General features: G+C 43.8%; 1 protein-coding gene across 1 annotated transcript in view; it reads left to right on the top strand.

Moving 5' to 3' along the window:
* The first annotated feature begins 2,465 nt into the window (after positions 1-2,465).
* GNG10 (G protein subunit gamma 10) overlaps positions 2,466-15,564 on the top strand; it is a 49,874-nt gene continuing 36,775 nt past the window's right edge. The window contains exon 1 of the mRNA XM_089670949.1: positions 2,466-2,668. Coding sequence (XP_089527075.1) covers positions 2,588-2,668 — 81 coding nt within the window. The 5' untranslated portion in view covers positions 2,466-2,587. The remainder of the gene's footprint in view (positions 2,669-15,564) is intronic.

The raw sequence follows: 15,564 nt of genomic DNA, 5'->3' as shown, positions 1-15,564 counted from the left end.
TTTCTGCCAGGGTATGCAAACCTTTGAACACAACTGTAATTTCCCACTGACACCATTGATCTCTTTAGCTACAGTATCTATAAGAGGATAATTCTTCCCAATGACCACAAGTATAAGAAGCATTCTTCCCATTGACCATCTCACTAATGTATTTGAAAAAGTAATATTGTGCCGCCTAGATGAGTGAATAATTCAAACAATAGTGAGTATTGCTGCTGCCCTTAAAAAGTGAAATGCACTTAAACAAATGAGTATGTGAATAGGTAGGCATTGCAACGATTATATAACAAAGATGAAAAATAGAGTGAACCAGCAATAACATCAAACAAATGGTAGTCCTGAACAAGATATGATGAACAGTGAACATAATATATTATGGTGACAGTCCCATAAAGATGAAGTCCCGTAGACCAAAGATATGCTCTTTCACCACATGCAGACAATAAGTGAATTTCTCACTCTTCAGAAAAAATTGACCCCGGTTAAGGTGGTCAAATATCTCTTTGTTATCATAAATATTGACGACCAGCAACAGGCTCTCCTGGATCAGACCTCCCGGTCTCCTAATAAGAGGTCCAGGGGGTCAAAGATGACTGCCCCCAGTTGGGTGATCACAATACTCTGGGTGCAAAAAATGTTGGATGGATTCACAATCCCAGGCTCTCCTCAAGATAAAGGTAATGCTCCAAACAGCTCAAATAAACCAAATGAATTAAAGTGCTCTAAGCCTGGGTTCTCACTGATGCTGTCCAGAATTTGCAGTGTTTTCTGTGTGAATTCTGCATCGCATCAGAATTGCACCCTGTTCATTCAAACCACTGCAGATGTGTATGTTAAATTAACAACACCCCGAAAGCGGTCCACAAAACACGGTGTGATGTGCAGAATCGGATCGCATAGTTGTGAATACCCATGTGATCCAATTCTAGTGAGAACCCATAAAAAGGGTCCTGCACCTTTTTGGTACGGATGCAGTGCGATTTGAGCCATACATAATGCATGGCTCCAATCGCACCGCACACAAATTGCATGTGATTTGCACAGGAATGCAGTGCGGTTCCTGTGTGAATCACATGTGATGTACCACACCGCATATATGTGAACCCAGGCTCAAGTGTAGTATTTATTGAAAATAGCATAACAAGATAGGTACAGGAGCGGACTGACAACGCATGGGGCCCCCGAGCAATAGGGGATCATGGGGCCCCTGTGTCCTTGCCCAAACTCAAAAAAACCTATTAAAAAGGTACCAGGGGCATCTCATGGGGCGCCCTACTGACCCCAGGCCCTTAGGCAGTGCCCGAGTTTCCAAATGGTCAGTCCACCCCTGGATAGGTATCAATGCACTCACGTGTATTGGTGCTCATAAACCGACACCAGTCTATGCAGCCTGTGTTTGTATGAATACCAATATTGATGGCCAGCGTGCGTTCCAAGCCTCGTTTTCGACAGGCCGGATGTGACGTCACGGGAACCTGGAAGTGAAGGGATCACGCTTCTACCTACGTTTCGCCTGGTGGTGTCCTCACGGAGTGCGTTGGGTTGTAGATGCAGCAACTTTTAGCAGGGATTCCCTGAGATAGGAAAGTTATTTCAAAAGGTTCCGCTGTGTTGAAAAGGTTGAGCGAGGCTACCGTATAAGTAAGCAATGAAAATTACATGCAAAGTAATTCCCCACCCCAAAGGGGAAGTTCGGCTTTAAGGCTTTGTCCCCCACTCCCCGTTAAGGAAGGAGAGCAGGTGCCCTAATTTGACAGGAACCTGCTCCCACTTCCGGCCTACGGCGATCAGAAGCAGAAGTTGTCCTCCCCCCTCTCTCCTTGTAGTCTTCTGGGACACGTCCAAGAGGACTACGGGGCCATTCACAAAGTGCAGCGCTTCTCGCACATGTGCAGTTGGCACCAAGGGCGGACTGACCATTTGGAAACTCGGGCACTGCCCGAGGGCCCGGGATCAGTAGGGGGCCCCATGAGATGCCGCTGGTACCTTTTTCATAGGCTTTTTTGAGTTTGGGCAAGGACACAGGGGCCCCATGATCCCCTATTGCCCAGGGGCCCCATGAGTTGCCAGTCCGCCCCTGGTTGGCACCCTGCTGTGAAGCTGCAAGCTATCACAGCTGTGTGCCCACACTGAAGAGGCCGGCGCCAGGGAGAGAAGATGGTTGGTGAAACCAGCCATGGTGAGGAGACCACTGGACCGAGGGACAGGTAAATGGCTGTATTTAAAAAGTCAACAGCTACAGTTTTTTTAGCAGCTCCAGTATTTGTAGCTGCTGACTTTTTTTTTTTTCAATTCAACTGGAACTCCGCTTTAACTTCTATCATATCCTGGTTCTTTCCCTCAGCTTGCTGTGTTGCAGCACTTCTCGCTTTCTGGCTGTAGGTGGCGCCCGCAGAGCAGCCTTTCCCAGAGCAGAGTTTGGAAGCTCCGTGTGTTGGATGGGTAGGAGGGAGAGAGTCTGTTAGTTTAGCTGCTTGTGAGATCATTTCCTGCCCGGAGCCCAGCACCGATCACAACTACTATCTGTTGGAGAAGCAACAGGCTGCTCCTCTTCCCTCATATCGTCTTGTTCTCCTGCCGGACTAACATGTCCTCCAACTCCAACCTGAGCACTATGCAGAGACTGGTGGAGCAGCTGAAGCTGGAGGCCAGTGTGGAGAGGATCAAGGTAAGAGAAGTCAGCTGATGGCTGAGGTTTGGGTGGGACTGGCACACACAAGTTGGCAGTACATGGTATCTTTGTATCTATTGACATGTCGAGGTGGGGGAAGGCCATCCTGTTGCATGCACTATCTATCCATCAACAAGATGATCAGTCATGGTTTTGATGCATCACCTTTACAAAGGGGCTGGGACAAGCCCTTCTATTAAAAGTGGGGTACAAGCAGGGGTGTATTTACCACAATCAAACAAGGCATTTGCCTAGGGCAGAATTTTTCAGGGGGGCAGCACTGCCCCTTGGAAGAAGGGATGGAAGAAGGGACACATGCGGCATGGGGACCTGGTGAGTTCTGAGAGATGCTGTGGGTTTCATGGTCGTGTATCCACAGACCAACTCTCATTCCTGGGGATGTCCGGAGCTGTGAAGGTGAATGTCTTTCTCTCTTTCGACATGGGGGATAGTGGCTGGTGTATGGGGGGCAGTGGTAGTGGAAGGCTCGGGTGGAGGGCAGGGGTGTTCTTGGTCAATGTTGGGCTCTTTCTGTGGGAGGGTGCCAATTTTTGTGTTGCCTAGGGCAGCACAAATCCGAAATACACCACTGGGTACGAGGTGTCCCCTACTTATCGGCAATGTGCACTGGAAACATCCATAGGCTCCTGTTGCCAAATATGCTAGTTGCCTGACTGTTATGTGGATGTAAAGGCGAAGTTAAAGTGTTACTAAACCCACAACAGTAAAATCAGTCTGTATATGCAGTAAAGCATGCTTGGTGTACTCACTGTGGAACCTAAGGCTACGTTCACACTAGCTTTGTCAGACAGGCGTTTGGGAAGCGGTTTTAACACTTCTCAAACGCCTATGAAAATTCTGCACATGGCAGCACACTGCTGTTCACACTGAAGCATTAGTGTCGCGTTGCGGCAAAACGGACGCATCAGGTTGAGTCAGGAGGAGTTGAAGCCTCCCATTCAAGTCTATGGTGCCACTCCTCAAACGCCTGGCAGGCGTTTGGGAGGCAGTTGCAGAGTGTTAATACCTTTTAACTTCATTATAGGCGTTTGTGGTGCAGTTTTAATGATTGGCAAATGCCTCAAAAACACGCATAGGGCGTTTGGGGAGCATTTGAGGAGCGTTAAAAACGCTTCCCAAACGCCTGTCTAACGCCTGTCAAATGCTACAGGCAAGAGTTAGAAATAAATCAAGTGTGAATGAGCCCTAAGGGGTTAATTCTCTGCACCTCCTCTTCAAATGTCCAAGCTGATAAGACAGACTGAACCCGTAGCCACATGCTCAGTTTAGTGTGTATTGCTAGAGAGGTTTTTTTCTTCTTTCTTGGGAGAGTGGCCCTGTGCTGATCACATGCAATCAGCACTATCAAGACAGAGGTCAGGGGTTTTGCATCCTTCTAGGGTGGAAAGAAAACTCATCTTACAAGCTTTAACATGTGCTGGGCTGGACACTGATAGCAGTCACAAGACTGCTCTAACTGCTGATGAGAAAAGGTATTATGCAGTTTATATTTACTAAAATAATTGCACTTCCATGTTGTGTGTACTGTGGGAGACCAGATATAGTGAATGCAGGGTCCTGGGTTTAGTAACACTTCAACCTTTTGAAAAAAAAAAATGCACATTTTTTTTTAGGTAAAAATTTATTATTTTTTTTTCTTAGGAGCCTACAGCGAATTGCACCCATGATCAATGGATGGCAGCTGCAATGTCAGGCTCCTGCAGACACTGCCTACAGCTCTGTGCCTGTACATTTCTATGGGCTGTCAGTTCCTGAGTTGTAGGCAGTGTGAATGAATGACAAACATACTAATCTGCTGAGGTGGTGGATGGGACTTTTTCATTCAAGGATCCCTGTGAATAAATAACGCAGCTGTGCGGACAGAAAAGATCCCCCACCTGCTGTCGCGTTGGGTGATGATCAGGGGGTGCTGCCGAGTAACATATTACACCCTAAAAATTAACTTCTCCTTTAAAACCCAACTCCAGGCGCAACACAAAAAACTACCCTGTGGCGGTTCGCCCCCCCCACTCACCCACTGCAAGGTTATAGTGGAGTTCAACTCAGAAAGGGAAGCTCCGCTTGTCTGCCTCCTCTGGCACTTTTTTTTTGGGGGGGGGGGGGGGGCGGCGGATACCTGGTTTTGACAGGTACCCACTCCCACCGGCTCAGTTCATCTCAGAAAACTGAGGCAGAAGTTCGCACCCCACCCTCTTTCCCCACGCAGTCTTCTGGGACACCTCACAGGTCCCAGAAGATTGCCTGACCATTCAGGAGGCACAGCGTGACTTGCGCATGCGCAGTGGGCACCCAGCTGTGAAGTTGCAAGCTGTCACAGCTTGGTGCCCACAGTTGAGATGCTGGTGCCAGGGGGAGAGAAGGGACGGCACGGGGGAGCACATCGCTGGATCCTGGAACCGGTGAGTGCGTGTTTTTTTTATAAGTCAGCAGCTACAGTTTTTGTAGCTGCTGACTTTTAATAAACACAAAAAGGACTGTAACTCTGCTTTAAATACTTGTTATGTATAGAGGTAAAAGAATAAAGAGCAGGGCTTTTTTTCAGCGGGAAATCTGCGGATTGAGCATAATGGGTTGGAGTCCGATCCATTATGCTCAATCCGCAGATCCGATCCATTCTGCGGGGATCGTCGGAGGGGTGTCATCAAGTGTTACCGCACCGGGTGACACCAACCCTAGGGACACTTCTGGTAGGAGGTGGAACCAAGGGATATTGTTCAGAGGTGGGTAGGAGGCAGAGACAAGGGTGACTCACAAGGGGGGATTCCTGCACCTATTCTCTGAGAAAAAAGCCCTGGTAAAGAGCAATACTTACCTTAATCCATGCTGCAGCAGTGTGGATGCCATCTGCAGTCTCCTCTCTAAGCCACTTATGGCTGCAAGTTGCATGCCCCCCCCCCATGTTCAGTGCAGGGTCTTTCGCACTGCATTGTATGTGATGATGCTGAGGGACTGCATACAGACCAAAGCTTTGGGGAGAAGAGGGCAGTGGTGGAGTCGAAAGTATGAGTAAGTAATAATATGCACCTTCAGACATAAGAAGTACTTAAGCCTTGCAGTGTGTTCGCATGGGGGGCGAAGTGGTGCCAACTACAAGGGAAGATTTTTTTGTGTAAGGTCTGTTTCACACACACTTCAGCTTGTATAAGAGCAACGTGAACAGCAATCTTTTACGAAGCATTTCAGCCCCTGATGACGTCACAAATGACAAAACATGTTTGGAAGAGTTTAGTGATCCTGGAATGAATAAGGCTGAATGTGAGCTGGAAGGAGTGCAGCACTGTATAGCAGTCTGGCTCTGTGCTTCTTCCAGACAGCGCTGTTCATCTGCCTTTAGTCAGTACTTCATGAGGGTTTTTGTATTTTAAATGTGTGTGAACTTATTTAGTTTTAATTAGTTTCTAGCAGTGAGCACTGTGGTGTTTTTCTATTTCAATGGTTTTTATTAATTTTTAAACAGTATAAAAGAGAGGCAATAAAACACGCCCACGCAGGGGCTATCAATTGCACAGATAAAAAAAATGCAAAATTAAAAAAAAAAGGAAAAACGGTGCTGTAATGCCAACAGGGCAAAAGGTACGCCCACGCAGAGGCTATCAGTGGCACATAAGTTACAAAACATTACTGTAACTGACTATAACAACTAAATGCAGCAGTCCAGTCACACCAAAACAGAGAGAGAATGAAAAAAGAAGAAAGAGGGGAAGAAAAAGAAAAAAAAAAAAAAAGGGGGCAAAGAGCAGGGGTCCAAGAGCGCCAATACCGAACGCCATTACATCCCCAGACTAGCCGGGGAGAGTGTGGGAAAGGCATATTGCAACCACGGCTCCCATATTTTCAAAAATTTACGTTGGGAGTCGTTGCAGATACTCGACATCTGTTCGTTGAGCATCATAGTAGTCATACGATCCCGCACCCCCTGAAGAGGGACAAACGGACTCTTCCAGGCCTGAGCAATTGTTCTAGTGGCTGATAAAAACAGATAGGAAGCCAACTTCTGCTGATGAGCCAAGAGGCCCGGTTTGGGGCAATGAAGCAAAGCATACCGAGTATCCCGGCGGATGGAGAGATGGAACAAGGTGAAAAGGAGGCCAAACACACCAGACCAAAAACGAAACAGTCTCGGGCATGACCAGCACTGTGGTGTTTTTGATCATTACCTTTGGGAGTTTCTCCCTGGAAGGCTTTAGGTCTGGTTCACACCTATGCATTTTTATTGCTTTTTGTGTTTTTGCAAAAATACACTACAATCCATTTATAATGGTTTCCTTTGGATTTTCTTATGCGTTTTTGGCAAGGGTCAGGGACGTTTTTCCCCGCAGCAGAATGCAGCACGCATAGGTGTGAACCAGGCCTTACTCTGGTGGATGATTGTTGAAACGGTTCCTTGTAAGCCTAATGAAGTCCTGTTGTTAGCACATGTCAGCTGAGGCAGAATGGAGGGTTCCCTTGGTGGTGGTGGCCATTCACCTTTGAGTGCACTATTGAGTGCACATGGAGTTTTAGATACCTTGGACTCTTTTTTTAATTTTTTTTTCTACAAGTCTAATACATTTTTTGCATTGAGTTCATTAATCATTGTGAGCACAGCGCTGATTCTTACACAAATTAGGGTGATTTTGCCACCATGTGCTTGCAGCTTATCATGATTTGGCTGTTCATCATTGTGCTGTTGCGCAAAATTATTTATACATGGAGCTTTCAGCAAAATTTGTTAAAGGTTTTTAAAGTGTCCTTCAGCTTCTGCTTGGAAATATTATACACAGATCTTAATGGTTGTGCTGATTACCTATTTTAACCTCTTTCCATCCTTAGGATGATCCTATACATCCTCAGGAACAAGCAGTGATACCAGGATATGACCCTTCAGCCACCCGATCACTTTTACGGGTGGTGGGAGTCCCCCCTCCCACCCCCTGATGCCGCCTGTCCCAGACTCTCACATCTAATTGGGCAGCCCGAGACTGATGCAGCCTGTCACATCGGATGCACTATGAAGAATGGTCCTCCAAACTCTTTTGTGACCTTAGAAACCGGAAATGAGAAGGATTTTGTCACTTCCAGTTTGTTTATTTACAAGCCGTTATTGGCTTGTAAAGCAGCTGATCAAACCAAGCTCAGTTTAATCTGCTGTTTTGGAGGGCAGAGATGACATCTAGAGTCTAATAGACCCCAGATCTCTCCATACAGAGGACCTGTCATGGCCTGTGCTATCACAAGGGATGTTGTTAATCAATTAAAAAAAATGAAAGTGGTTGTAAAGGCTGAAGGTTTTTTACCTTCATGAATTCTATGCATGAAGGTAAAAAACCTTCTATGTGCAGCCGCCCCCCCAATACTTACCTGAGCCCCATCTTGATCCAGTGATGTGCATGGGATCAGCGGCTTTCTAGGGTTTCTCCCTCTGCATTTTTTGAGCCATTGGCCTCATGAGGTCCTAAAATACCCCCCAAATTACCTCTTTTTGAAAGTAGACATTCCAAGGTATTTAGTAAGAGGCATGGTGAGTTTTTTTTTCTTTAAGTTCTTGCAATTTTTTTGTTACAATTTTTTTTTTTTAATATACTGTCGTCACAACAGTACAGCATCATCATATGACTGGTGTGGCATTGATAAGTGACACTGACTGGTGACGGTATGTAAGAAGAGAAAAAAAAAAAATTTTTAAAAAACATTTTTCTTTTTTTACTATTTTTTTCACCTTTTTTTTTTTTTCTTTACATATTGTGACCAGAGCAGTACAGTTTCACCATAGTGATGCTGTACTGCTCTGGGGAGGTAATCAGGATTTTATTTTCCACTATGATTGCTTGTTATAGTGATGATCTGCTCAGTATTATGTTTTGTAAATATTTATTGGTTTTCAATCAGATATAATTAACAAACATTTTCTTCATTAAAAGATCATTATATTCCTCATAATTTATTTAATTCCCACAACCCCCCCCCCCCCCAATCTGCTCAGTATTATAAGCAATCATTTTTATGAATGGCATCCATTCATGTGCCATTGTGTATTATTGTGATAACTGTGATTTGGTTACAGCTATCACATGGCACAGGTCCGCTATGATTGTCCCCCCTGTGCCATGTGATCACTGTGACCAATCACAGAGATCACACTAGTACACAATGAATGGCTATTAATGAAAGCCATTGGGGTTTATTTACCAAAACTGGAGAGTGCAAAATCTGGCGTATCTCTTCTCAGAAACTGAAAGCTTCCAGTTTTTTTTTTTTTTTCTTGTCAAAGCTGAATTGAACAAGCTAAAGTTAGAAGTTGATTGACTACCATTCACACCTACACCAGATTTTGCTCTCTCCAGTTTTAGTAAATCAACCCCACTGTGTAGTATTAAGATAGCGATCACAGGGTACCAGGACTGGATCAGTTTAAGAATCTGTCTTCTGCTTTGTCCAGTGGACACAGCAGATACGATTCCACAGCCCCTAGGAGTGCTCCTGGAGGAGTACATATGACATCCACCCAGGATTTGGAAGCTGGTTAAAGTGGAAGGAATCCTTCAAATACACCCCATCCAGTGATGCAGTGTCAGCATCTCCTTAACCTCTTCCAGGTTCAGGTTGTTGGCCATTTTGATTGGTTGGGATGATGTAACTACCATGTATGTGCACAGAAGTTCATTCATCCCTGTATTGAGGTGTGCCGAGAATGTCCATTGAGCTGCACATGGGCATCTTAGTGTACATTCTAAATGTCTTGCAAGGAGAAAGGTAAACAGTCTTTATTATGAACAGACATATCCTGGAATTCATAATGTGTTGTAGACACTTATTATAAATCTGTTTCCCATCCGTGTCACAGTTGGCACAACTTATGCCAGATTGCTGTTACAGTGGCTTAGGTGTATATGAATATGTTGCAGAATTGCCTTAGATAGAATTTTGTTTGCATGTGCAACCCACTTTACTCCAATATAGAAGAGGTCTTGTTTAGCTCTACTTTGCTTATCACCGATGTGGCAGTGGTTTTTTAGGGCCAGTTCACACCAGAACACAGTGCGTTCTGTGCTCTTTTCCTGAGCCACATTCAAAATGCACTCCACTGGAGAACAACAGTGGGTGTCAATAAGTTAATGACACCCTTAAACACAGGTCTCAAACACAGTGAGTTTACCCACACTGGATCACATGGTACAAAAAGTACCATGCGACCCAGTTGCAGTGCGTTTCCAAAAGTGGTGCATACACTACTATTTTTCTGTGGTGGGACTACAAAATGAATGGACTGGAATCATATTAGATGTCAATTGCACCAGAACCGCACCGCGTTCCAGTACAATTCACATGCAGTTCCTAGTGTAAGTCGACCCTTAATTTGGCACAGAATCAGAATGTAAAAGTGTTGCAGATAAGAACTATCTGAACTTTTCACATACTGTAATGTCAAAATGCCATAAATATGTTGCAGATGGTTTATTGAATCTCCCCTATAGTGGGGTTGATTTACTAAAGGTGTATAGTCCAGTGTTTCTCAACCTTTTTGCAGTCAAGGCACCCTTTAAAATGATACACAATCTTAAGGCACCCTATTCTAAAATGGAGAAAAATAAACTAATGATTTTACATAACGCAGCAACATCGATAAATGTAGGACACCCAACATTAGAGGCGATCTTCCAAAGCAGATATACCTTTGCACACTGGTACTGACTAGTATTCCAATGTTTCTCATCTCCTTCAGTTTTTCACTTAGCTAATGTGACGATGTGGTGGGGCAAACAAGGATGCTGTGCAGGCGCCTAATGTCCTCCTTATCAACTGATGACTTCATTTGTTGTTAGGACGCTGGCGGCTAGAAAGTTGTAATGGTGAACAATGAAAACCTCTTAGTGTAACTAAGAAGCAGGCTTGATCCGCCCATTGACTTGTATACAGTTTTTGGGCAAATTTTAGGCATTTTGCCAAGGCACCCCTGAAGAAATCTGAAGGCACCAGTTGAATAAGACTGGTATAGACTGTTCACTTGGTAAAGTGAATTTCTACTTTGCAAAGGAATTTTCCCTTAACTTAGTAAATGAGGTGAAGTTCTGTTGGCTTCCATCATCCAACTATGTGCATGCAAAAATATATATATATATCTTTTTAAGATACTTAGATACCAATCTAAGTAAAAATTTGCTTTGCAAAGACAACTTGTTGTTCTCTAATTAAAATACTTCTTTTGTGCAAGTTTTTAATTGCAGAGTTTAAGTTCTGCTTTAGGCTTCATTCACACGTCTGTGACTGCAAAATCACATGATTTCCAGTGCAATTGTGAGTGTGACTTTGATGAGACTTTACACTCTTTGGCACTAAGTCACATCAAAGTAGTGCAGGAACCTTTTCATCTTTAAGTCACGTAGATTTGAACAGGTGACATTGAAAACCGTGTGTCCAAAGTCCTATCAAAAAGTCACACAAGTGAGAACGGAGGTATACTAATCCATATACCCATGTAAATGGCTATCTCCAGCCATCAGGATGCCAGGGTGTTCTGTACAGGCAGCCTGTTCAAATCAATGAGAGGTGGCTGGCTGCACGAACCCGCACATATCTGAGTGCATCCCAAAGGGTACATCTGTGCGAGTCTGTGTTCTGATCCATGCCCTGGATCCATCTGCTCCAAGGGAATTGTAGATAAGGAAATCGGGGGGGAAAGTCTCTTCTATTAATAGAAATATACCTGCCAGCAATATTTTTTAGCATTGACCTTGTGAAACAACCGTTAGGAGCCAACAAGTAAAGTAAGCTAGCCACACACAGCTCAATGACAATGTTGATGGAGGCATCTCCATTGCTGGCACCCATGATTGATTGGCTTGTGGGGTCACCCATGGTTTTAATTTCTAGCCATCCATGGCCAGACTTATGGTGGCCATATATGCTTCGATAAATGTTCAATTTTCTTATTTGCTCTCCCCAGAGGAATAATTGATCTATAGTCAATAACCCTGTTGATTGGTATGCCACATTTCAGGAAGTGGATTTCCATTGTTGGAAGACATGATTGTAGGTTATTGATTTTATGTCGGTCTCCACCATGCAACTCATAATCTGACCAATTGAAATATATGATCTGATTCTTGACCATAGCATCTTAGTGCTGCTGATCAATGCAAAACATCTTAGTTTGATTGAATCCAGTCTAAAAGGAGTCAAAGGCTACATTCACATAGCAGTTTAGCAGTGGCAAAGGGCAGCCGCCACCAGGAATCAGTAGATCTTTTCTGGTGGTTGTAAGAGATGCCTGCACACTTCGTGTGCAAACAGCCGTGACACTTAGATTTGTACTCTACAGATCAATGGCTAGGGCTGCTGCTATTTTCATGGAACTGCTTAATGGTTTTTAACCAATAGAGCCTCCACCCCCTGTCAGCCCTGATGTCAGAAAGAAACGTGACACCAGAAAAAAAGACTAAGTGGTCTATTAAGTCTATCCCGTTTTTATTTTTATTTTTTGTATGCATTCATGTTTTTCTATTTCTTTTGTTTTTTTATCAACTTTTTTGGCTCAGTATAGATCTATGTCTGTCCCAAGCATGTCTGCTTCCACTTACTGACTCATTACCTCTGCTGGAAGTCTACTCCAAGCATCAACTACTCTTTCAGTAATATACTTTCTAAGGTTAGTTTTGAACTTTCCTACTGCTGGTTTGCAGTCGTGCCCATGTTCTTGATCTTGGCTTATATCATATTTAAAATACTGCCCTACTGAACCTTTTTCACTGCCTTGATGTATTTAAAGGTTTCAGTATTGTCTCCCCTTTTCCCCTTTCCCTTCTTTCCTCCAAAATATACCTAACTAATCTGCCGATCCTCTGAGCGCAAGACTGGTCCTCGCCGTTTCTGGACCCCCGACACACTAGCGGTCTGGTGAATGGACTGTTCCTGGCATCATGCTCATAGGCTGGCTCTGGATGTGAGGATGGCAGGAACAGTCCACCACTGGACATGGAGGAGGGCTGTTTTCCGGTGGATCAATTGACTTGGTAAGTATAGCTTTTCCTTATGCCCCTGGACAAAACGAGCAGTTCTATTGAGCATACCAGGTAAGTATAACATATTATTTAAAACAAAATTACCTTACAACCACTTTACGTTCCTGAAGTCTCTTCTGATCTGTTTTGTCACCATTTTTGTTACCTTTCTCTGGACTTGTTCTATCTTATCTTTTTATAGTTCTGGAGGTTTCCAGAACAGGACGCAGTATTCTAAATTAGATCTAACTATAGATCTGTATAGGAGAACCAGGACCTCCTGCTGGTGATTCCTTTAGTGATGCATCCTACAATTCTATTCTGTTTTCCCACTTTATGGCCACACTGTTTGCTCATTTTGCAATCATCTCAAATATGTTCTGAATCTTTTTCCTCTGTGGTGCTAACCCCCAGTGTTGTACTCTCTCAAGTAGGGATGCACCAATTCCACTTTTTTAGCAACGAGTACCAATATTTTTTAAAGTACTTACTGATACCAATTACCGATACCTATTGCTGGCAATTGGGGAGATCAAGAAGACGTGGAGGAGAAGCAGGGAGGGGTCTCTATCATCTATCAGTGTGCTGTGTAATTTTACCACCTGTCTGAGAGTGATGAAGTGATGCCAAGTGATGAAAAAACACAGCACTCCCAACACTCAGCACTGTCGGCCCCACAGCTAGGAGGACCATGCTGTCATTCCCAATGACCTACCACCCCATCCTTCTCTACTTCTTCCAGCACTACAATTGTCCTTTTTATTTTAATTGATGACTCTCTCCTCCTGCCCCTGAGCCAACCACCAATCATGGTTATCTACAGAGCCTCATCTGTAGGTCCCGCATCAGGAGGAGGAACATCACAGTGTACAATGTGTGTGCCTGCTCCTCCTTCTCTTCTTCTGTCCCTGAGCTCCGCTACCATCGCCAAGACTGCTCATGTCCCAAGTGGCTGGAGGTAGGTGGCTGCGATTACTGGGATCAGCGCTGCTTTCCTTTGGCTGTCAGCGGGGAGGAGAGCTGATCCATCACATCCTCCCACTCACCAAGCTGTCAGTGCAGGAGAGATAAAGAAGAGAGAGGCGCCAAGTAGCCCGATATAGTGTAGTAAATCAGTTTATTGAAAATAAAATAAAAAATGAACGTATGCACTCACATGCAATGAAGCAATACAGGCATGTCGGATGGAAGGGACTGCAGGAGGAATGGCTGCTGACAATGTGGGAGGAAAGCAGCTGGGAAGTGGGGATACTGATAGGCTAGAAGAGCCTAAGCAGCTGTAGTCGTCAGTGTGTCTGGAGGAATTGAATCTTCACCTTTCTTCCCCGCACTGTCAGCAGCCATTCCCCCTGCGGTCCCATCTGTCCATCTGCGGCCATGGACTGACTTATTGTGACATGCCTGTTTTGCTTCAAACTGACTTACTACTAGTGGTGCACTGAAATGAAAATTCTGGTGCTGAAACCAAAAATGCAAAATGCACTTGTCCGAAAACCGAAACCAAAATGTGCAGTTTTTAAAAATGAATATATATTTTTTGGAAAAAAATACACTTTGATTAAAAAAAGAAAAAACAATATATACCCCAATTTTTTTGTAAAATATGAGCGATGCTTTAAAAATTTCTACAGGTAAGCAGTGTAAAGTTACAGAGGAGGTCTAGTGCTAGAATTATTACTTTTGCTCTGACGATCGTGGCGATACTTCACATGTGTGGTTTGAACACCATTTACATATGTGGGCATGGCCTACGTATGCGTTCACCACTATGTGCGAGCACGGGGGGATGGGGCACTTTAAACTTTTTTTTTTTTTTAATTTATTTAATGGGGGTTTTTTTTTTTTTTTTTTTTTGCACTGTCCCTTTTAAAAAAAATTTTAATCACTTTTATTCTCACAAGAAATGCATGCATACCCTGTGATAGGAATAATTAGTGACAAGTCCTCTTTATTATTTGTCAATAAGACCCCACATCTCTCCACTGCAATGTAAAGCATTGTTCTAGTGCTTTAAAAAAAAAAAAATGGCCGGAAATGGAAGTGACATCGTTCCAGTCCTCCAAGGGCATAGAGATGAATGGAGACCATCTTTCCTTCACTCATCTCTATGCCCAGCGCTGAGATCGTTGGACAGTAGTTCTCAGCCTCACCTGAGAAACCAAGTGGCAGCGGCTGACGAGGGACGGTGATGCTTTTTTTCATTTCGGGCGATACGTTTCGGCCACCGAAACTTCGGTGCATCCCTACTTACTACACTATATCGGGCTCCCTGGCACCTCTCTTCCCTATGTTTCAGATGCCAGTTCCTATAGCCTGAATTAGAGATGGCAGCCTGGAGTTGGTCAGCATCAGTTTTTCATGCCTAGTTAACAGCTCAACCTCTGAGAATTTATTTACCAATATCAGGGGTGCGGACATTTTTGAAAAAACTACTTGTCCAGGGACTAAATCCGTGTCCCAGTCTATTTGTCCCTCATGACAATCTACTTGTCCTGATAAAAAATAAATAAAATTTAACCAAAACCATATTTAAATCTGCTCCTCAGGAAGGGGAGTGTCAGGCTTATCCTTTATCTCTCTCGCTGCCAGAGCTGTTTTTGTGCACATTTAAAAAATCATTTAAAGCCTGAAGATTACCCCAAATATTATATATTTTCTGAAAGCAGACACCCTAGAGAATAAAATAGCAGTAATTCCAATTTTGTATGTCACACGATATTACCAAAATACACTTAAGTTAATTTTAGGGCACAAAAAGCAATAAATTATGACATTTTTTATAAAATATAAAAGACAAGACAAGTTAATAGAATCCAACATGTCAAACCTTAAATTTGCGCGTACTTGTGAAATGGCAACAAACTTTAGTACCCAATATTTTCTATATGTGACCTT

This window comes from Staurois parvus, unplaced genomic scaffold (assembly GCF_062004578.1).
Source record: "Staurois parvus isolate SC_StPar_1 unplaced genomic scaffold, SC_StPar_1.0 ptg000096l, whole genome shotgun sequence".
NCBI lineage: Eukaryota > Metazoa > Chordata > Amphibia > Anura > Ranidae > Staurois > Staurois parvus.
This window is presented reverse-complemented; position numbering and strand designations above follow the sequence as displayed.